Source organism: Mytilus galloprovincialis, chromosome 1 (assembly GCF_965363235.1).
Source record: "Mytilus galloprovincialis chromosome 1, xbMytGall1.hap1.1, whole genome shotgun sequence".
Classification (NCBI taxonomy): Eukaryota; Metazoa; Mollusca; class Bivalvia; order Mytilida; family Mytilidae; genus Mytilus; species Mytilus galloprovincialis.
Genome location: NC_134838.1, coordinates 21201401 through 21225117, shown reverse-complemented (window position 1 = coordinate 21225117; position 23717 = coordinate 21201401). Strand labels below are relative to the sequence as shown.

The 23717-nt window shown below is 31.3% G+C and overlaps 2 protein-coding genes across 4 annotated transcripts; one reads left to right on the top strand and one right to left on the bottom strand.

Annotated features, from left to right (window-relative positions):
- LOC143062030 (uncharacterized) lies at positions 1-1785 on the bottom strand. Its single transcript, XM_076233885.1, has 3 exons — positions 1744-1785; positions 313-1051; positions 1-32 (listed from the first exon to the last, which is right to left on the bottom strand). Exons 1-3 carry the CDS (start codon positions 1783-1785, stop codon positions 1-3), a joined length of 813 nt encoding a protein of 270 aa, XP_076090000.1.
- Positions 1786-7451: 5666 nt separating this feature from the next.
- On the top strand, positions 7452-23434 carry LOC143068900 (uncharacterized). 3 transcript variants are annotated; one of them, XM_076243259.1, is made up of 6 exons: positions 7452-7540; positions 14488-14609; positions 15511-15561; positions 16435-16596; positions 17072-17110; positions 17826-23434. In XM_076243259.1, the coding sequence occupies exons 2-6, from the start codon at positions 14597-14599 to the stop codon at positions 19334-19336; spliced, it is 1776 nt and encodes a 591-aa protein (XP_076099374.1). In that variant the 5' UTR covers positions 7452-7540; positions 14488-14596; the 3' UTR covers positions 19337-23434. The 3 variants fall into 3 exon arrangements, with proteins under 3 accessions (XP_076099374.1, XP_076099383.1, XP_076099390.1); XM_076243268.1 differs by lacking the exon at positions 7452-7540 and adding an exon at positions 13580-13658; XM_076243275.1 differs by lacking the exon at positions 7452-7540 and adding an exon at positions 13952-13973.
- Positions 23435-23717: the final 283 nt, after the last annotated feature.

The following is a 23717-nucleotide window of genomic DNA, read 5'->3' as shown; positions in this document are numbered from 1 at the left end:
TTAAGATGGTCCATAATCCCTGTCTGTGTAAGCTGTCAAAAGCCTTTTCAAAATCTACAAAGTTGATGATTATTTTTCGTTGCCATTCTGCACATTGTTCGAGAATGTTTCTGAGGACAAATATGTGGTCTATACAGCTTCGTCCTTGTCTAAAACCTGCCTGTTCTTGTCGCAGTGTTCTGTCTATAGCTGTTTTAATTCTTGAAATTAGGATTTTGCTAAATACTTTACTAGGAATAGAGAGAAGAGTGATACCTCTCCAGTTATTGCAATTAGTAAGATCGCCTTTCTTTGGTATCCTTATGATGTCACCTTCGGACCAGTTGTCTGGTATGATGTTGTTCTCCCAAATTTCTTTAAAAACTGGGTAAAGGATATCTGATGTTTGCTTAGCATCAGCTTTAAAGAGTTCGGCATTTAATTGGTCAATGCCTGGTGCCTTTCTATTCCTTAAACTTTTTAGTGCTCTCTGGATTTCTAGTTTGGTTGGCACATAAAGATCTATATCTAATTCTAATGGTGTTTCTGTGATATCGGTGCTAACTGTATTTTCTGGTTCTTTTCTATTGAGAACTTCTTGAAAATGTTCTTTCCATCTTTCCTTTTGTTCTTTTTCGGATGATAATGTGTTGTTTTGTTTGTCTTTAATTGGCATGCTCTTATTAGTTTTCTTGTTGCATAGCTGTTTTACAACTTGGTAAACATGTCCCATTCTCTGGTTGGATGCAGCATTTTCTGCTTCTTTTGCAAGGTCTTCTGTATACTTTCTTTTGTCACTTCGTGTTGCTTTCTTCACTTTCTTATTGCATTCTGAGTATTCCTTCCTCAGCTTATCTTTTATTCTTTCTGAATAAGTCTGACAGAGTTTGTTGTTTATTTCTTTTCTTTCATCAATCAATTTCCATGTTCCTTGTGTAATCCATTCTTTATGTATTTGTCTTTTATAGCCAAGAACTTTTTCACTGGTTTCTTTGTATATTTCTTCTACTTTCAGCCATTGGTTGTTTATCGATGCTGGTTCTGATGTTTCTTCTACTGTGTCTTCTAGGACCTGAAATCTGTTCTTTATCTGCAGGTTAAATTCTTGTTTTACTTTGGTAAGAAAAGTTTTACTGTAGCGTTTTTCGTTTTTCTTTACGCTGCCAGGGTTTTTTAATTTTTGTTACAGCTAACTAGCCCAGGACTTATTGGCAGCAGGATTTTACTAGCCCTGTTGGAAGAACTGCTAGTCCATCAAAACTGACCTGCTAGCCCTAGTATGCCTTAAAAATCAAGAGTTTGCTGCATAATACAAAGTGGGTGTCCTTTGTTTTGAAGGAGACATTATACACTGTATTTAATAGTTTTTGTTGATCTGTTATTTATTCTTTTGGTGCTTAACCTCACTTAGTTGTCCCCACATTCAAAGCAGACTTTTTATTGGCGTGTTTGGGGCAACTAACGGCAATATTGACAGAGCATTGTCTGTTGTTTTTTTCATCAGCAACAGCCAACCTTGCCAACTCTGACAACTTTTCAGGAAGTAAATGCGTGATTTTTTGGCCAAATTGTAAAGATCAAAGAGAAAAAACAATAGATCAAAGGTAAATGCCACCAAATAAGCAGGAACATGTGTGAGTCTCGCGCTGAAGACTTGACAGCCCTGCTGTCCTGGACACTATTATTTTTTTTGCACGGCTTTTCCCTGTCGTATTTAGCATTTTTGGGGGATGAATTTTCAGCCTCGTTACTCCCTTCATCTACCGTTTTTCGTTTTGAAACTGACGAAGTTCCTGGGGTTACCATACTAAAATATTAAGAAATATTTTGTTGCATGGTTTCGTGCTCAAGAGCTGTGCAACAAGACAGGTCAATACCAATCAATACATCATACCCCAATATACCGTTAATTGAAAATCTCGGCACGGTAAGCAATGTACAATACCCCAAGCCATGGTATGAGAAATCGATATTTAAAGTACGAGAATTGCAATCAACACATGATACCAGGCCACCCAGACATGTCAGAGTTATTTGTTCTATTTTTAAAATATGTACAACAGGACCTGTACAAACCAGTTCAAATTCTTGGAATCCCGGATGACTTAATTGAATCGAAATGGCTAACATAGAATAGTGATGAAGGAATTTTTCACTTTCTATTTTGGAATCGGCAAGAATTTTTTGTTACTAGTCCGTCGGGCATATCGGATTACACATTTTAATTGCCCGAGGCGTAAATGATCTAGTCCAGGTCGTCGGGCTAGTGGATTTTTTAACCCCTGAAGTCTGAGTCGCTAGTTGCATATTTGTTCTGATACTATACCATTAGTTTGCAAAACATCGAGAAGACACTTTTCTGTCCTTATTGACTGTCCATATATAAGTCTGGCATTCGGTTAAAGTTAATTGAAACAGGTGTTTTCACTGTTGCAACAATGCTTCAAGTCATGACGTCAGCAATATATCAAAATGCATCATTTTTAAAATTTTGCTATGCGATAAAAAGTTTTTGAGACACATCATTGCTTGTAAAATTGTAATTGCTCTCCTAGCCTTGAGCGATATAGCTGCCACCAATATTTGTGAAACTGACCGTATAATATCCTTATATCATATAGTTTTTATAAAACAATATTCAACATCGATCACCAACCAACCAACCAACTACTTATCCGGAAAAAAACACCAGATGTTAATATAAAGATAACGTATAAGATTTCAGGCCAAGTTGCACGATGATTTTCGTGATTTACGAATAATGTCCTTGTACCGATGATAAAATTTAGTAAATGTTTTGACAAGCTTGCAATATTGAAATCCCTAGTTTAGTTATGTTTAAGCAATACAGAGATTTTTTCGTTAAAATCAAATATAGTGTTACATACACATTCGAATCGAACAAGTTGGGATATTTAAACAAAACAAGATGGTGCCAATGGAACGTCCCAATCTTAAAATGGAAAATTAACAGTAGGAATTGAAAAATCATCTCTTTATCGTAAAATTTGGTATTAAGCTTCTCATTATAGATATAGATATCAAGATTCAGGAAAGGGCCGTGGTCATTGTTAGCATTAGCTATACTTAAATTCAGTTCAACACCTGATAGATCTCTCGTGTGGGAACGGAACTGTACGGTTTTCTACTAATTTTGTCATTCGGGAGACTGTCAAGCGGTGCTCCGACATTTGCAAAATAACAAGTTGCTTGATGGAAACTTTGATGAACTCTTATGTTGCTATATAACGTTTTTGCTTCAAGTTTCGATAGCTTAAACATTCTTTATGTAAATATGAACCAATAAAATAGTAAGAAAGATATATGCATCCAAACGTTTTCCTTAGAATGGTAGAGCTCCGTGTAAAACGATCAAAAATGTCACACAACAGCGATCAAAAATGTCAAATAAACTTCGAAAAATCAATGTTTGCTACCTGAATTTTCACATGTACCTTTTCTGATATATAGTCTTACCTGTCCGAAAGTTTCAAAGCCATTGTCCCAGTGGAAATCTAAATATATTCATTTTCTCCATGTCGGATATTTTTATTGACTGTACAATCGCTTGCAAGTTTACTGTAATATCACTCGGAGCCTTCCTGTACAATCGCTTGGAGCTTTTCTTTTCATCGTTTAGCCAACTAGACTACTCCGAAAGGAGGGTAACCTACTTTACCTTGTTATGACTTCACGGTCCAGCTAGCAAGCAAGCTAGTCAAAGGAATTACTTTTTCCTACACACTTATTGCATTTTGCTGTTGTAGTTTCTAGTGGCATATGACTAATTATAACTCTTAAGTAGATAATGCTTACTACTATCTCTTCTGCCACATTCATGATCAGTTTATGTTTTCCATGATACTTTTGTCATATAAATATTTATTAAAACTACTGCAATCCAATACAATATATGTCTGGCATGATTTTTCTCTCCTTTTTCTGTTACGATTTAATAACAGTTACTTATTTGGTATTGTTATCATTTTTTTTAAACCTAAATGACACCACTCAAAAGTGTTATTGATGTTTGAAGCTTTTATTTGAATGAATGCAGCCTGCATTAGCGGATCCGGTATGCGGGGACGTTTCAGGGTGTTCCGAGGTTTGGGTCCCCCTTTTGCACCACCTGGGGCGATATCGTCAATGATAGTATGAAGATCCGAACATTCATCTGATTTTTTTAATATTTTGGTCTTGTGCTGTGCTAGTTTTGGGGAGAAATGAGCGCACACAGACATTTTTAACCCTGCCAAATTCTTTATGTACCTGTTTCAAGTCAAGAGCTCGTAGTTCAGTGGTTGTCGTTGATTCATTTCTGTCATATATGTTTTTCGTAAATTGTTTTATTATAAATTAGGCCGTCAGTTAAATTCGAAAGGTATTGATTCTTATTTTTCATGTCGGGACCTTTTATAGCCGACTATAATTGCTTAAATCTATTTATTTTTTGAACTTTGACAATCATATCACATCTCCTTATTTTTATATTGAAGATATAAATGTGGTTTGATAAAAATGTTGTTCTCACTAAAAAAAAAACATACAACTGTTTCGTTCGTTTGTCGGATGCTATAGTTGGGAATATTGAAAAGTTCCTGAACAGTGACATTGATATAAAAAAAAAATCATGTTGAAGGATTTTGTGTTTTCTCTGTCTTTCAGATAACAAGTCCTCTCCCTCATTGATGAAATTTAATTTTACTGGAGCTTTTTCTACCAGTAGTTATAGCTTGTAATAAACGGACATCTCATTTGAAATTATGCCACATCTTCTTATTTTAATATCATGTTTATTGACATATAAGTGTCTTTTCTTGGATCAGTGGTTAGCTACCACCATTCCACATTCGAATTCCTTGTTATAGTTACAAAATTAAAAGGTCTTGGGTATGTGTAGATACACCATAGGATGAACTAAATTTCACTCGAAAGCTTTGCTTTGCTTTCGAGTGAAATTTAGTTCATCCCAATCACATTTTTATTTGGTAAATGACATGTGTCAAAGTTTACAACTGATATCACAGGGAAGAAAATGTGTTACATTGTAGTTTCTGGCTAAACGTGTGAGATATCTAACATACACCACATGACCATTTTCAATCTTCTGGTAAACCAATCAGAGGGTTGATACGGAACTGTGGTGTATGTGTCGATACCCTCACACTTTTTCAATGGAAAATCAAACAAACTATAGTACATATCAAGTTACAATATCCCGATCCAGTGATGAAAAATTCTTTGTTGTATTGTTCAAATATGTATTTATTATTATTTTTTAAATTGCTGTTAAATAATATATTAAGTAAAATTCAAAATATGCTAATTACCCTTCCAGAGAATCTAGTCACCTTTTCGGTATATATAAATATTTATTTTGTACGAGGATTATTTTCATTTTCATTTTAGATTAGATTCTTAACATATTTTGTACTGTCCTTTTCTCTTCATCTTGTATACTTATCCAGTGGTTGTGTGTGTATGTGTTTCATATTTGTTTTTCATACCACACCTTCTTTTATATCTATTGTACACATTTTGTTATTGTCTCTGATATAGTCACCTTAAAAGGGTTCCTTGATAGAATCTTAATTTAATTGTCAAAATGACTGGTTTTATGCTTATTTTCACTTCAAATAACATAGATGAATTTGATAGGACAGCAAGAAACAACCAATGCAATGCATATGTAATGTATTTAATAAATTTGGCCAAGCAATTCTACAGGAAAGCTCCAAGCGATTGTACAGGAAGGCTTCGAGTGATATTACAGTAAACTTGCAAGCGATTGTACAGTCAATAAAAATATCCGACATGGAGAAAATGAATATATTTAGATTTCTATTGGGACAATGGCTTTGAAACTTTCAGACAGGTAAGACTATATATCAGAAAAGGTACATGTGAAAATTCAGGTAGCAAACATTGATTTTTCGAATTTAATTTGACATTTTTGATCGCTGTTGTGTGACAGTTTTGATCGTTTTACACGGAGCTCCACCATTCTAAGGAAAACGTTTCCAAGGATGCATATACCTTTCTTATTATTTTATTGGTTCATATTTATATAAAGAATGTTTTAGCTATCAAAACTTGAAGCAGAAACGTTATATAGGAACATAAGAGTTAGTCAAAGTTTCCATCAAGCAACTTGTTATTTTGCAAATGTCGGAGCACCGCTTGACAGTCTCCCGAATGACCAAATTAGTAGAAAACCGTACAGTTCCGTTCCCACACTGTGTTAGTGTACAAACTGAAGTCGTCATTACTGATCGTTACTGAGAGCCAAATACATTGCCTAAATATATAAAAGTGTTACTAGTATCAGAGACATATAATATGAATGAAATTAAACAAGGAATAACTAATATAATGCCTCATATAAAATGTAGCACTGCAAATTCAAAGCAACTGAACAATTGGCTAGATAATTAACTCAAGGAAGCCATTAATTTGATGGAAACTGTAAACGCCGTGCAAAATAATCAAACTGAAACTACAAGACAAAAAGACAAATAAGTTCGTACAGCGTATATATAAAAGTAACGGATATTATTCTGTTTGAATTTTCTGTTTAAACAAATCGAAATCAATTGATTTAAGGAAAACATCTTCATAATACTTACCTCTGATTTCTTGTCTGGTTTTGGTCTTTACCGTGGTCTTTTGGCCCGATATTTTTGGGTATAGTCAGCTCTTCAACGCGTCATAAGGTTTTGGACTTGAGTTAAGGTAACAGTTTAAAAAAAATCGTTAAAATTAAATCAAAAAGTATCCTCAAGGTGGACCATCCGTAAATATTTCCGTAGATAGAGGGTTTTTTTTACAGATTTTACCATGCTTTTTTCAACAATAAAATAAAAAATAAGATGGCCCCCGTGCATGATATAGAATTTTGAAATGAAATATGAGAAGATAGTTTTATAACATGCTTCCAGGAAATAAAAAGTAAAAAGTGCACTCGACTTGTTTTCTTGCTTCAAAAAAGAAAAAAATCTTAAAAATTCCTTTATAATTTGTTTAGTTATCTCCCCTTAAATGACTAAGTTAAAAAAAAAACGGATCAAACAATGGCAAATATTTGTTATAATTTAAAACAGTCTAAATAGTTCAATAAATCATTATTTTTTTCTTTATTCAAATAAATATTTCCACACATAGATTGTCAATCTGACTAAAAATTTGCAAATTTAAACAACGAACTGTACCGATCACGTACTGCTATTTTACCGTGCAATCCAAGACATGTCAGGCGATTGAGACGATAAAAGAGGTAAAATTACAAAAAGAAAGAAACAAAGAAACAAAAGAAAAGAAGCAAAGAAACAGAGAAACAAAGAAAGGAAGGAAGACAGAAAAAATAAAGAAAGCGCGTAAAAACGAGTGAAAAGCGGTGCTCCAATAAGTAGGAGACTTTTAAATTACATACTATTATATTTATTTACATATGATTTTTCCCGACGTGTGGCGCTTCTAATCAGTTTCCGGTTTTGATTGACCAAAACAGAAAATAGAAAATAGAATATCTTATGTAGATATAAGAAAAAAAAACACCATGCAAGTAGGTTATGTAAACTAAAAGTGATGTTTATAGGAAATTAAATATATAATGAACCTTATTTTGATGGTTTATTCATAATAAATGTACAGAAGAAGGACACAGCCCTGTCAAAAACTAGCAGTAAAAACTGAAATAAATTTCTATTTGCAGCAAAACATAAACCAAGGTTTTGCATTCTATGGCATGTACAGTTGATCCCGATTTCCCCCTAAATCAGTGAAATATATTCCTGTCTGACAGAGCTCTTCAATCCTCACTTGAGGTTCATCATAAATTAAACATAAGGAATTCAATGACAAATTTGCTTATGTATGGACTCGCCCAATAGACCACTTTCGAGTTCATCCGCCACTCGTCAATTATGCGCGCCTTAATGACATCATTTACCAGATAGAGGGGATCGCCTGTATCCTGCACTATTAACGTTCATCAAGTGATTGTCATTGTGCAGGATAAACTACAAACAAATGTACTTAATTACAATTCCCAAATGACAGCAGTGTCTATTATGAGAATTTAATTTGCCGAATAGTTCATGCAATATAAAATTATAGTGCTCAACATTGGAATGGAAGTGACAATGCCCCTAAACGCACGAATGATGTTCACTAAAACCAGAGTTTTTGACGGAAATGCATCGAACTCAAAAGTTGTCTATTGCAAGTACTCCCAACTTACCTAGAAATAAGCTATGAGAAGAAATTTGTGTTGCCCTCATAATTCCCAATGAATGTCACTTCATGATCTTTGAAAAATTCTACATCCCTATGCACATGATTCTGATATTTAAAGAAAGAAATATGTTACAGGTAACAGCGGGGGTACAAGTCTACGGCACTCATAGAAAAAGTCAAATCAGCATCAAGTCAAATCGGCACCTATTTAAAGTCAATCAACATCCAATAATATCCGATATAACACTGCTGGGTGTAATTTTCAGACTTACATGTACATGTATATATGTAAACATTTGCATTTACTTTGTATCTCAAACACTCTAACTTTACCAAGAACCAGTGGGCATATACATTGTAATGTATATGGTATGGTTGTCACTCTAATTTGTCTTACTTAGACTTGTTTGTATATGATTATTTCTAGTGGCTGTATAATGAATTGAATCCTTATCTCATACATCAATGATCATGAATATTTTTTGTCATACAGTATATAAAAATTGCAGAGTTAATTAGAATGCTGCAATAAATATACATTGTGTATAAAATTATAATATAACATCTTCACACACTTAATACACATGTTTTATGTCTATATAAAAAAGAAGATGTGGTATGATTGCCAATGAGACAACTTTCCACAAGGGACCAAAATGACACAGACATTAACAACTATAGGTCACAGTACAGCCTTCAACAATGAGCAAAGCCCATACCACATAGTCAGCTTTAAAAGGCCCTGATATGACAATGTAAAACAATTCAAACGAGAAAACTAACGGCCTTATTTGTATAAAAAAATGAATGAAAAACAAATATGTAACACATAGACATACGACAACCACTGATTTACAGGCTCCTGACTTGGGACAGGCACATACATTATGATGTGGCGGGGTTAAACATCCCTACATTCAGTGACAAGGTACCACTACGACTATTGAGGTTATATTTTAATATAGCGGATGTGTGCTCTAGGTGCTGTAGGGTAGTAAACCAACAATCATGCAAAATGCTCAACTAGTTAAAACATGCATAAAAAATATTCAATACCTCGAATACACATGAAGTTAAACAAAACAAAAACATACAGAACCCCCATAAAATGTAAGTTAGTTAAATTTAGATGTTATGTCATTTTGCTTAAAATACTGAAAAAAAACATAAATTAATTTAAACATATTTAACATGGGTGCTGAAATTACTTTATCAGGTGCCAAATTGGCAACTTTACTACATGTAGGTGTCGATTTTACCAGGGACCACTACATTTTGTACTGTTACCTTTATTTACTCCCAATTCACTGTTTCAGAATCTAAATGACTATGGGTTATTTCATTCATGGTCTTATTCAAAGTGAAGATGATATAACATTTAATGTCATTATTTGTTGAACTTCTATCGTTTCAGACGTTTTGAAGCAATCATGATTTATTTGGTCTTGGTTTACACTTCTCAACATATTACCCAGAATTTGTTAGATTCGAATTCTGAAACAGTGATTTGGGCCTTGAGTGTTCCACAGTGTTTTTACTCCAAAATTGAAATAGCCAAGTAAAGGTGCATATTGTAGAGCTCATACAATAAGCAAGGAATACGGCAAAACCTCAATTTTGTCATGTTTGATATTGAAATTGTAGAGGGTGCTCTTATAAGATGGTACAATGTAGGAATAACCATTAGCGTTAGGTAAGCAACAGTCATTTTTTGCTTCAGTTGGTGTCAAATTGGTAATCATTTTATTGTGATTTGTTTAATAACCTTTATCTTGATTTGTCCCAGGTCAGAGGTCTCAATTACCTTTATTTTTTTTTTTATGAACTTAAGGTGATTCCTCAAAATCAGTTGATTTTTGTTAAAACCAGACTTGGGGTAATTGTAATTGTAATCATTAATCAGCTGTAATTGATTACAATTTTTCAAGTAATCAGTGTAATCATTAATCAGCCAAAAATCTGATTACATGTAATTTAATTTAATCAATTACTTTTCAAAATACCCTGTAATCATGATTACTTTTTGATTACATTCTGATTACAATGAAAAATATCTAAAATTGTGTTTTTGGTCATTAAATGAACCTCTTTGTTATTCATATTTGATAAATTTTTAACACACTAAAATGGTTTGGTTACTTTAAGCATGTCTACTTCAGTAAAAAATAAACTGATACAGTGTTGAAAAGTCATTATTAGCCTAAGCAGAGACATATTATACAATTATATACCTTTTATCTTAGTAAAAGATATTGTACATACATGTATATTCATTGTTTTATAATGATCTTCATATTAATATTTGATAATAACTGTTATATAATCAAGTAACACTTTTCTTTAGGGCGCACTACGTTTGCGCGCATTTGGGGATTAAAATGTTTTACGTTTGCGCGCAACTTTTGATTACATTTGCGCGCATTCATTTTACAGGTAAACTTAGGTAAAAATATAAATAAAAATGAAATTAAATTATAATTGACTATATATTTTTTTATATCAATTATAAATTTTGAAAATATTTCTTAATTCAAATTATATATTGTTCATATTGAATTATGAAACCAATTATAAAGTCATCATTAGAAACTCGGTAGTTTAATAATGTAACTTCATTGCGAATATTTCAATATTTCAGAGTGAATGTAAACGAATTATATAGTGATCGTTTTTAAAATAAGTAATTCATTTAAGTTAGTTTGTAAAGTTACACCAATGCACAAATAGTTTCAACACGTACCTACATGTTACAATGACATTATCAATACTTTTACCTTTAAGATTAGCTATGTTTTAGTATTTTAACATTTTTATCTGTACATATTTCTAGGATTTAGTGCTTGTGCATAATAAAACGGACTTATTTTGCTCGAAATCCCACTTCCACCTCAACATTGGTGAGTAGGGGACCAAGACTAACGGAACGAGTAGTTATACTTGTAAATAATTGAACTAATTATAAATAAATAAGTATTATTACCTGTATTTTACCTGAGTTTACCTGTCATAAAAATGCGCGCAATTGTAATCAAAAGCTGCGCGCAAACGTAATGATTTTTGCGCGCAAATGTAATGGTAATGCGCGCAAACGTAATGCACCGTTTCTTTAACCCAGAATTATAATCTTAAGTTAATTTTTTGTGATTTTTGTCAACTTTGAATTGACAGGTAGGAGACTAATTAAGGTTTGTTTTTATTGCAATTACCAATTGAGTATAGCTGTAGGGAAATCTATATGATAAAAGATAAATCAGACATGAAAATTTATCTAATTAGCCCAAACTAATTTAAAAAATGGACAAATATGTTGTTTAAAATTTAAAAAAATGTATTTGAACTGGACATGTAAAATGCAATGATTTTTAGTACTTACATATTGTTTACAATTTGATTAAACATTTCTATTAACATTTAACATAGTTTTAACTGGTAAATTTATTTCATCCATATTTAAACTTCCATAAACTGCAACTTGGAATACATATAAATTATGAAAGAGGTCAGAAGACAAACAAAAAAATTCTTGATTATGATATATCTTTATTAAATTTTATTCAAAATAATTCAGAGATCATTGGTGATAAAGTGTAATGTATATATATATGTAGTGAAATTTGGTGTTTATTTAAATAGATGAAGTTTAATTTGAAGTTATCATTTTATAATTGAACCAAATAAAATACTTTCTCAAAAATGCTATAGTTATATTGAACGTTTATTCATTCACATCATTCAAAATGTTTTGTTTTTAAATTCATTGTAATCAGATGTAATCATGATTACTTTGCCAATGTAATCATTAATTTAATCAGATACTTTCAGAAATGATGTAATCGTTAATTTAATTTAATCGTACAAATGACAAAGTAATTGTAATTTAATCAATTACATTGAAAGTAATCGGACCCATCTCTGGTTAAAACAATGTAAAAGTTTAAAGTGAGACAGTATTTCATTCGGTATACATATCAAATCATTTCCTGTGAAATATGCCTTATTACATGAACACACATGTTTATAATTATTGATCAATATTAAGATTTGTGATTTGATCCTTTTATCAGATATATTTACTATAATTTTGGCAATATGGTAAATGGAATGATTTTTATTTTTACATATCTGACAGGGTTCATCTGACAGTGACCTCATTTTCATGGTTCTTTGGGCAATGTTAAATTTCTGTGAGTAGGTCGACTGTTTCTGAGGTTCAGTGTACACATGAACTAAAAATAATAGGTTGTCAGTATTACAGTCTAAGTTGTTGAATGAGTCCTAAATCTTATACATTTTTTCAACATAGAATTAATACAACAAGAATGTGTCCATAGTACACAGATGCCCCAATCTCACTACAATTTTCTATGTTGAGTGGACCGTGAAATTGAGGTAAAAAAATTGAATTTGGCATTTGAATTAGAAAGATCATATCATACATTTTGTAGGGAACATGTATACATGTACATTGTATACTAAGTTTCAAGTTGACTGGACTTATACTTCATCAAAAACTACCTTGACCAAAAACTTTAACCTGAAGTGAAGCAGGACAAACGGACGGACAAATGGACGGACAAACAGACCCACAGACCAAAAAACATAACACCCCTCTACTATCCTAGGTTGGACATGAAAATAGTTAGGCAGGCAAGACTGCTTTTACATCCCCAGTTCCTTGTTTTAAGTCTTTCCCTAATAAGATTTTTATTTTGATGCAAAGACTTTATGTCAAAAAATGTATGTGGGTTCATTATTATTCCATGGATACCAATATGGGTACAGATGAAACACAAATTCAAATGTTCAAAGATTTACAAATTTTCTATATGTGCTTTTTACCATCAAATCAAATATTTATGAATATGCAAGTTTCCCTCAACCATTGAAAATTGATGCCCATAAAAATAGATGCATCCACATTAATTGAATTGAGAATGTGGTTCAAGGGCGTCACTTCCATCCTTTTGAGACTTTTTCTTGTTGCATGAGAAAATATCAACCTCTTACATGTCTTAGAACTACATGATGTTGTACTCATACTTTTTATTTATAATTTTGATTGAATTTGAGTTCAAGATTGACCACTATTTAAGCTAATGTACATTTAATTCTATACCTTGAAAATGAAAGATTAGCCCAATTATATTTATATTGTGTAAATGTACAAACAATTACTATATAGGTTAATATAATATGTATACCGTATTTGTATGGGGGATTTAATTATACTGAAGTAAAATACATTGTATATCATTAACAGTCACTTAACAATATTTATTTTTAAATATTTTGGATATTATATATCTAATACAAGTTTTATATCATATTTGTGGTAGGGAATATTCTGAAGTACATTTGTGATCAATTTCAATTGAATAGATATATACTTTTATTGCTTCCTTGATTGGAGAAGGAAGTAAAAAGCTTATTTTGTTTGTTAACAGGTAAAATGTTAAACTTTATTTTGGACACAAACAAATTAATATTGTAACTTTATAGATAATATATCACAGATTCTCTTAAATAATTTTTTGTTATAAAATTAAGAGAAATAGATTATAAAGTTGTTAAAGACTATGTACATGATGTAAACACATAATACAGTAATTTCAATCACTTTGTTGTTTCCTGCTTTGAATTATTTTTGTTTAAATGCTTATGCATTAAATCAGGAGTGAGGATATACATTGTACAACACTATACAAAAAAAATAACGTCCAAATTAGGCAGATACATGCACGTGTGTGATGATATGTGAGGTAGGTTAAAAATTGGAGTAAAAATTGTGTAGGAGATTTTTAGTTCAAGTCCTCTGACAATGATCCTCTCTGTCAGTATTTGTTGATTACATGTACTTTTAACCTGTCCTGAATCAGTGGGCTGGGTAATACTTATAAAGCCGGGTTTCCTGCCAACACTGATTTAATATCCAGCATACATGTAGCAAATGTATATACAGTTTTGTATTAGAAAGAATTTAGAAAGATCTGTAGAATTATTGAATCAATATTCATTTGAAATGAAGAGCATATAGCTAAAACAAATAATCTTTTGTACAATGTATATGATAATATGAACCACTAATATATACCAACTGAAAATTAATGATTGTAATTACTTATCGTCCAACAGTCATTCTTATGTAATAGATTGACAAAAATTACTTAAAAAGGAGACAAATGTTTTGTTGTGGCAATAGGACATTGATCTATTTAATGAAGATGAATATAGATGTAGATAAATTACATGTATATACAATACTTTATTTTTCAGGTGAAACTGAAAACAAGGTAGAATGTGTTCCAAATTAACCATAGAGTGTGTTTCCACACAGAATTTGACCAAAGTGAAACATATCTCCTAGCAGGATCTCAAATAAGAGATGGGAGATTCAGGTAGATGGTTTTATTGTGTGACAATGTGACAAATACATACATGTTGGGAGGATAATCCAACAGCAATTGGGATGGCTTAAATTATTTGTATTTAACTTTATATTTTAGAGGGTAAAAGACCTGGGATGCCTCATACCTTGGGTATAAGATGTCTTATGTTTTGAAGTTAATGTCTGTCATTTATCCATTGTCCTTGACCTCATGTTCATTGTTCAGCATGCACATTTGTTTAATAACAAAAACTATATAGTTTTTTCATCACACACATTTCTCAATTATTAAAAGTAATAGTATTTTTGAATTTGTTATGAGATGTGTGCTAGGTTTGGATATCCCACCAGAAAGGACCCATTGGACCATACCTCATTTCATAGATCATTAATTAATCAAGGTTTAGTTTTGGTTGTCAATATAAAAAAGAAGATGTGGTATGATTGCCAATGAGACAACTATCCACGAAAGACCAAAATGACACAGACATTAACAACTATAGGTCACTGTACGGCCTTCAACAATGAGCAAAGCCCATACCGCATAGTCAGCTATAAAAGGCCCCGATAAGTTTGGTTTCTTAGATATACACAATGTACTTTCATCAATAGGTCAACTATGTTTGGTAAATCTTTTACCATCTTGATTAAAGCATGAAATAAGTTACAAAAGAGGGACAAAGGTACCAGGGGGACATTCAAAATTGAAAATATATTGACAAAGCTATGTCTAAAAAAGAAAAAAACAATCAAACAATAGTACACAAAACACAACAAAGAAAACTAAAGACTAAGCAACACAAACCCTTACCATACTCTTTTGGTAATCATTAAGTTGCCAACTGTAGATATTTCTGATTGTGTAAAATACTTTGAAATTTTGAAAAATAAATGCAATATATTTTTTACAGAATTAACAACTCACACCAGTATAAAACCTGATGGTGGAGGATCTGGGTCAGGTAAATACTTATATATACAGGAAAATCCATTAAGGGAGATAATCCTCCAAGTAAATAAAAATAATATTTGCTGTGTGAGCATTCTTGAGAAGAAGATTTCATGAAATACATAGACAATAACTGTTTAGTGTCTTTAAATATCAGTTGTATTTGTACGAGGCTAAGAAACAGGTGTTATGCGAGCCGAGTAAAAATACAGCTGATATTTAAAGACGCTAAACAGTTATTGTTTTATCCTGCAATTATTCTGTATATTGTTTGTGTTTTGAAAGACACAAAAACTCACATTTTTTGCATTTATTTTCGATTTGAAATCCCTTGGGCCCGCCTAGTAATATTAAAATCACACATTCAGCTGAAGACGGGTTCACAAAAAAAGAATCTTGAATGGTCAACAATAATACATCATTCAAGGTGAATAATTATCTATTTCAACATAAAAACTAATTTTAACAGTAAAAACCAATAACAAAACATTGTCCAATTTGAAACAGAAGTGTACGAGTTGTCCTAAGCTTCAGACTCGACATTCACTTAAAATGCATGCTGAAATTGACATGGCTGATTTTGTTACACAATCATACACATCCAAGTTTTGAAATCGACAATTGTCATCGTAGAAAAGACTGCTGTTTATGTGTGTATGTTATCAGAAAATTTGTGTAATCGAATTGATCCAGTTCATTTTCAGAAAGAGCTAAATAAGTTAATGGCCTTGCTAATACAGATTTCAAATGAACTTTTCAGGGGAATGATTACTTTCAGAATAGTACGGTAAGATAAATGATTGTTTAAAACATTTCTGTTGTAATCCTGGAGTATAAATGAAATAGGGAGATACTATATGATTTATACCAATATAAATAATTTCAGATGGAGTATTAATGAAACCCCGAGATAATACAGAATTTGAGCAGTCCTTACAGATTGTACTCGGCACTGTATGTGGTGTGTTTGGTCTCCTCGGTTTGATACTAGTGCTGTCCTTCTTGTACAAGTTTTATAAAAGAAGACGATCGCCTCAGCATACTAGAGGTAAAAAAGAAAATTGACACAATATTATAAGTTCACCTTTTACTCTTGAATATAATGTATTTACATGTAGTTCACTTTGATCTGAAAGTTAGTGTACACTGTTGATGTCATTTTGATGTCTTATTATTTTTAACCTTATCAAATAACTTCTCTAAAACATGCATGCACTTGCAATTTTTTTTTTCTCTCATTTTACAGTATTTTACTGATAGATAGACTAAGATTTGCAGTAAAAGTTTACATACTGTCATAGATTATATTGATAGACATCCATAACTATGTTAATCTTCAAGGATTGTTACAAAACTAAACTCAGACAATTGTTATTTCGAAATCAAGAAATGATATAGGGTTCCTTAGAACCTGTTACAAATGTTTCCTACACTAACATTTTATCAATACAATTTCATTTAACACATAAACTAATATGTACATGTAATCATCAAAAAAAAATGTTGTTTTTTTTGTATGATAGGACAAAGAGACTCTGATTTCAACAGTTCAATATCTATTGGTAAGTATTTATATTAAGAATACATTGTCTTAACATATCAAATGTATTTGTACAGGCTTTGAAACAAATAGAATGCAATGCTTATCTGAAAATTATACTTTGATCTGAGGCCAGTACAAATAAGATTAATGTTTTGAGACACCAATAGTTGTTTAAAATTGGTTATTTCTTCACACTTTCATAAAACAGTTCAAAATTAATTATTTTGGGTAAAATAAACAATTACTGTTTTGTATTATAAATCAGATGAGGTTAAATTCAACAAACCTGTAAACCTGTAAACAGTGAAACTCTACAGGAACATATTAACAACATCACATACAAGGCTTAATACTGTCAATGATTGAAAAAAGCTTAAGTTTATAAAGTAAAAATAAAGTAGTTTCAATGTAAAGATGTAATTTGATTTGATCTTCTGTCAACTTCTTTCACAAAAAATAGCAATGTGTACTATTTTTATTGTTCATTGTTAATGTTAAGTTTATGTGATACTTGTATAAAAACTTTCATTTTACAGATTTTCAATATGTAAGTAGACGAGACATTTTAGTGTATGCACACTTGTTAGGAATTTGAATTGAGCAAAAACAGGATGTAGTGTGTTTACATTAGGTAGCTTTTCTCACATTTTAAAATCAGAATTATAGTTTGTGTTTATGTTGACTATAAAATTTTGCTTTTGATCATTAAGAAATCTTTGATATTATTGTTTCAGATTTAGAACAAAAGACAGTACCTACTGTGTTAGTACTATACTCCAGTGATTGTTCAGCTCATGAAAAAGTGGTCTCATCGTTTGCTGGGTTCCTAATAGAAGCCTGCCATTGTAATGTTCATTTAGACATCTTTGAAGATCAGCTTATATATGAGAGGGGTCTTGATGAATGGTTGGTTGAAAAACTTCAGGAAGCAGATTTTATTATTGTTATGTGTTCCGTTGGTGCTAGATTACGTTGTACAAAAAAGCGAGCCAGATTTAAATGTGATCCAAACAGAACAATTCCAGATTATTTTGCAATAGCTGTAGATTACGTTGCAGAGAAAATGAGAGTGGAAAGGTCAAAAGGATTGCCAATGTCAAGGTTTATTGTGGCTTACATGGACTATTCTTCTGCCAGTGATATCCCCCATCAATTGGATACTGGCGTTAAATTCAATTTGATGAAAGATATGAATGCGCTCTTTAATCATCTTCATGGTTTTCCATCTGACATGAATAAATTTGGTCCTGTTTGGCGTGATACAATTGAACAAAATTGTGATTTTTCAGAATTAACCACAGAACTAAATTTGTCATTAGAATCTGCCAAAGAATACTTTAAAGCAAACCCTAATTGGATAGAGGACAGTATGGAATATATTCCTGCTCCATCAAAATCAAAATCTAGACATGTTAGAAAAAGTTCATTAGAACCGTTACTGAAGGAAAGTCAAATGAACCTACCATTTGAAACCTCTGGAAAAATGGACACTTTGGTTGATATTCACAATCAAACACTACCTCGAACTCTGAAACAGGAGGATCTCAATATGGTCCCACTGTATCAGCGCCAAAATTCCTTGCCCTCCTCACTCAGCAGTCATCAGACCAACTCCTCTCCAACCCCGCCAACAAACACATCAAAAAGTTTTGAAAATTTCCAGACTAATACAAGATACCAAGATATTGACTTTCAACCATGCATGTTTTGTGGTTTGGAGGAACACGAAGACAGAAGAGCACCGTGTAAGGGGAGAAAACTTGTCCATAGTCAGATTGAAGATACTGAACAAGAGGATATAGATTTATCTTCAGGAAAGTTAAAAAGTAAATCAATGCCAACAATATGTCCAAACTTATCTTCAAGCTCACACACAGTTTTACATGCAGATGTGCACAAAGAGTGGGGATTTCAGGATTGTCATCTCTCTGTTAGCTCAGAGTCAACCTCTGATAAAGAATTTGCTTTAGATGATTTAGAAAAAGATCTTCAGTCCATTCGAATGTTAGCAAGCTATGATGCTTTAAAAGATTTTTCTAAAGAACAAAAGACTTTCCCTAAGGCCTTGTCTGTCAAGGTAGATTTTAATGGGTCTAATCCCAGAAGTGAACTTATTGACATATCTCCCCAAACAGCAGTGGTCTCTCTTCAGAACAAATCTTACATTGGAAACATGAGTTTCCACAACTCATTAAATACTAATCAAGACGATCAGGTCATTCAGCTTCAAGATATTAGATTATAGAATTGTTCAATTTTGTTATTATTGTGTGCATCCTCATATTTTGTAGAAAGTATTTGTTCAGTTTATTTACTACTTTATTGTAAGAGCATATAATATATATATATATATTTGTATATAAACAAAATGGCTGTGAAATACATGTACTACATCTGTAACATATATAAAGAGTGATTTGATCTGTTTTCTTTATACATGTTATATAGAATAATTTACTGGTACATATATATTCATGTAAATGAAAAAAAAAATGAAAATAATCATTACAAATGTATGTAACTTTCATTCTGGAATTGAGTGAATCATACTTTGCTAAATAAGAATTAACTTTTAAGTTCCACCATTAGCAATGATTAGTAACTGTTTGGAGACATATTACATGCTCTCAGATTAAGGGAATGGGATGGGATGAGGGAGGATTGCAGGTTTCATCTATTAATCATAGATTGTTGACTGTTGTGTAGATTTATAGGCATAATAAAAAAATATATGATGGCCTCCCCTGGGTATTTTAAAAGGTTTGAAATAAGGTTTGAACATGTTGAAACAAGTTTGAATTTGAAAATGGTTTCTTTTTTTTCAACAGGTATCAACTTATTTAGTACTTATCTTGCTTTACTTAATTGTCAATCTCTGTTGCACACACTCACACACATACATGCATGCACATAAGATCTAACAAATGTTATTATATAACATTTAATATGTAGATGAATGCTGGTCATTCATACATTGTAGTAGATACCAAATAGAATTCCTGATATAACCAGAATTGTATTGCCTTTCTTTAATTGTTTAGGGTTGTTCTGGGGGGGATCAACAAGCTTGATAAAGTATATTGATATGAGGGTATGAATGGAGTAACCCACATGATGAATGATGGTCAAGATTAACATTTTTCTCCTTTTGACATTGACAGTAGTTACCATGGTTACAAAGTGAGATAAGACAAATGACGATAAGAAAATTCAAATTTTATTGTAAAAGTTTTTTTGAACTTTGTTTACATTTATTTTTTTGATTATCTCAAACTATAAAACTTTGCAATGTCAAATCCAGGTGTAAATGAATCCACTAAACAAATAAAAAAAGCTGATAAAATCTATCATATTTCTTATTGATCATATATTTCAAGTAATAACTTCTTATTTAATCATGAATTATTATTTAGTTATTATATTTTCAGAGTAAAAAACACCACATTTTATATTTTAAATAACTTAACATGTGATAAGCTGGTTTAACATGAAATATGTATATACATGTAGATATACAAAATTGTTAAGACTGTTCAACCTGAATTTGATCTTGATACTTTTCCATTAGGACTTTTTACTTGAAAAGGCTGTCTTGTATGACTTATTTTTTTTTTGCATAATACTGGCATTTCCTTTTTGATCTTCTAACAACCTCCACAAGAAGTCAAAATGAAGAAAATATTTATGCTTATTCAAGACATGTTTGTGTTAACCTTTTTTTCTCTTCCAGAGTAGCCCTTAAAACTTATATTGTGAAATTGTATTATATATATATATATATATATATATGCATATATATGTATATGTGATATTAGTGTTACTATAGTAGCGTAATGATAATTTATATTTGTATGATATCTAATTTGTGAATGATATTTAAATTAAGAAAGATTGAGTTACAGAAGAGGGAGCGAGAGATTTAACAATGTGTTAGTTTACCTGTACTTAAAGTTGATACAGAGATATATAAAACTATGTTTTTTTACTGAAAAACCAAGAATGCATCTTGTTATATGTTTGCTCCCATTTTGATATCCAATTCAGGGCTTTATTATCATATCAATTTAATCAAAGAAAAAGATATATAAGTTTTAGAAGCTTCTGACACTTCACAAAAATAGCTAGATATGCTTTGGTGTCAGACCTACAATTCACCCATTCCAATTTAGAAGGTATGTAAAAGTGTCCTTCCTTGACAAAAATATTGCTTTTGATGTCATTGTTTTCTTAAACTAAGCAACAAATTTGCAGAACTGAAATCGTTGCCGTGTTGTTGAAATAGAAATACATTTAGACTATGAGCCCAATATTTTTGTGTTATTGCGAACCCTATCTTAGTTTTCCATAGATTCACCTGCAAGTTACCTGTTGATTTAAACTTTTGGCAGTTCTATTGTCCCATCTAACAAATACAACAGGTATTGTTCTCTGTTTAGTATATTCACTGGGACCTTTAAATTTCTTCTAGGAAAAATATATCACTCATTGATTAATTTACCTGTCCAAAAAATTATCTTCTTTTTTATTGAAATACTTCAAATAACTCACATAAACTGTATGCAATATTGTATTTATTCAATATTATCATTAATATATTTTCAATCTGTTCAATATAAAATCTGGTTTAATACTAAAAAGTTTATTTCAGACACATTTTTTAGTATTTTCCAATGAATTTACATGTTTTTGTTGTTGTTCATTTATAGACTTATGTTTATGAAGACCTTAATTTAAAAATAATAATATTCAAATTTTTATTTATCAAACACACACGAATATTGAATATTTGATCAGAAATCAACTTTTAATTTTTGAATCAGTATTACAAATGTAATATTGAACACATTAAAAACGAGTTACTCCAGGTATCGAATAAATACAACACCACATGCAGTTTTGTGAGTCCTTACTTAGTATTGGTATAAGTATTTTTTCTTCATTGACAGTTCAATTTTTTGTTCAGGTAAATTAATCAATGAGTGATATATTTCTCTTGGAAGAAATTTTAAGGTCTGAGTGAATAAACTACACAGAGAACAATACCTGTTGTATTTGTTAGATGGGACAATAGAACTGCCAAAAGTTTAAATCGACAGGTAACTTGCAGGTGAATCTATGGAAAACTATGATAGGGTTCACAATAATGCATTTACAAAATTGAGTATAAGTTAGTATACTTATTTAAGATTTCCTGAAAACCAGGGGTTATTTTTAGTATTAATTACATTTGGAACATTGTTTTTTTACTGCAAGAGTTTTAATAAATGTTGAAAATTTTGCCATTTAGAAAGGTGATAAATGTACAATTCAGGATATATCTGGTTTCTATGAAGGTAAACTTAAGGTATAATATTAAGAAAGCTGTGAAAATTGAAAAAATTGGTTGAAAAAAATTGGATTTTGTGGTCTTGACACTTTTATCATCACTTGATAACTTACACAGTTTTTCTAACATATTTCTTTTTAAGTTGTCATTATCATTTGATTTATTTGCATTTCTACCTCTATTTATAGAAACCAAATTGTCTGAAAATAACCAATAATAAAATCAATACAATGGCATGTGCCGTTAGTTGTCCACAATGGTTTTTTACAGTAATGTGTGAAATCTATAACTTATTCCAATAAGTGGGGCTATATTGCATTTATCTTGTCAGTCTGTTTGTCTAAAAATATTTCTGTCACACTTTTTTTTCTCAGGTACAGCTGGACAGAATGACTTCATGTTTGGTCAGCTTCTTGACAGAGATGAGTTTGCGTATTTTTCAGTTTTGTCTGACCTACATTCAAATATCACACTCTAGTATTGCTAAAAAATTACCTCTTATCAAACTTGACAGTGATGAGTTTTAACCATGAGAACTTTTCAGATTGCAAGAATATAGGCACTCGTCTCAGAAAAAAAATTCCTATATACCTTTATATAACACATTTATATAAAGGTATATAAGGGGGGGGGATTCTGAGTGCCTGTGTGCCCCTGACTTCCTGTTTCTGAATATTTGGAATTAATTAATGTTACATGTTTTGAATTATTCAATGTTAGGCGAAATACAATTACTGGCAATGTTCCCAACTTCAGATAACCTTATAAAAATGTTGTCTACATTCCATATTTCTGAATGAAAAAAAGATGCTATAACAATTTTGGTTGAGAAATTGGAAGGAGTATGATTTATTTCCTGTGTCATGTGACATCGTAATAGCTGCAACTATCTGAGAATGATTGTGAATTATTTTACTAATGGCCGTTAAAAGTGCTTTTAAACAATAGCATAATCATACTGCAATGAATTATTTATTTATAAGAATTGTGAATTTATCATTAAACATATCATGTTTATTTTTGTTTTGTTTGCTTTTTCAAAGTTATGATTTACACATTGTACAAAAACATCACTACAAACTTTTCACACACACATATGGCACTTCTTAGTTGAACTAGAAAAGGTAACTACAAAAATATAAAAAATGATTAAACTTATTTGCATCATTTGTATATTGAGCCTTGTCAGCCTTCGATGTACATCCGAGACGTTTATTTGTATGACTCTGTATACATTTAGTTTTTAAGATGCTAATTTTGCCTGAAATATTCTATCTTTGACTAAAATTTTGGTCCCGAA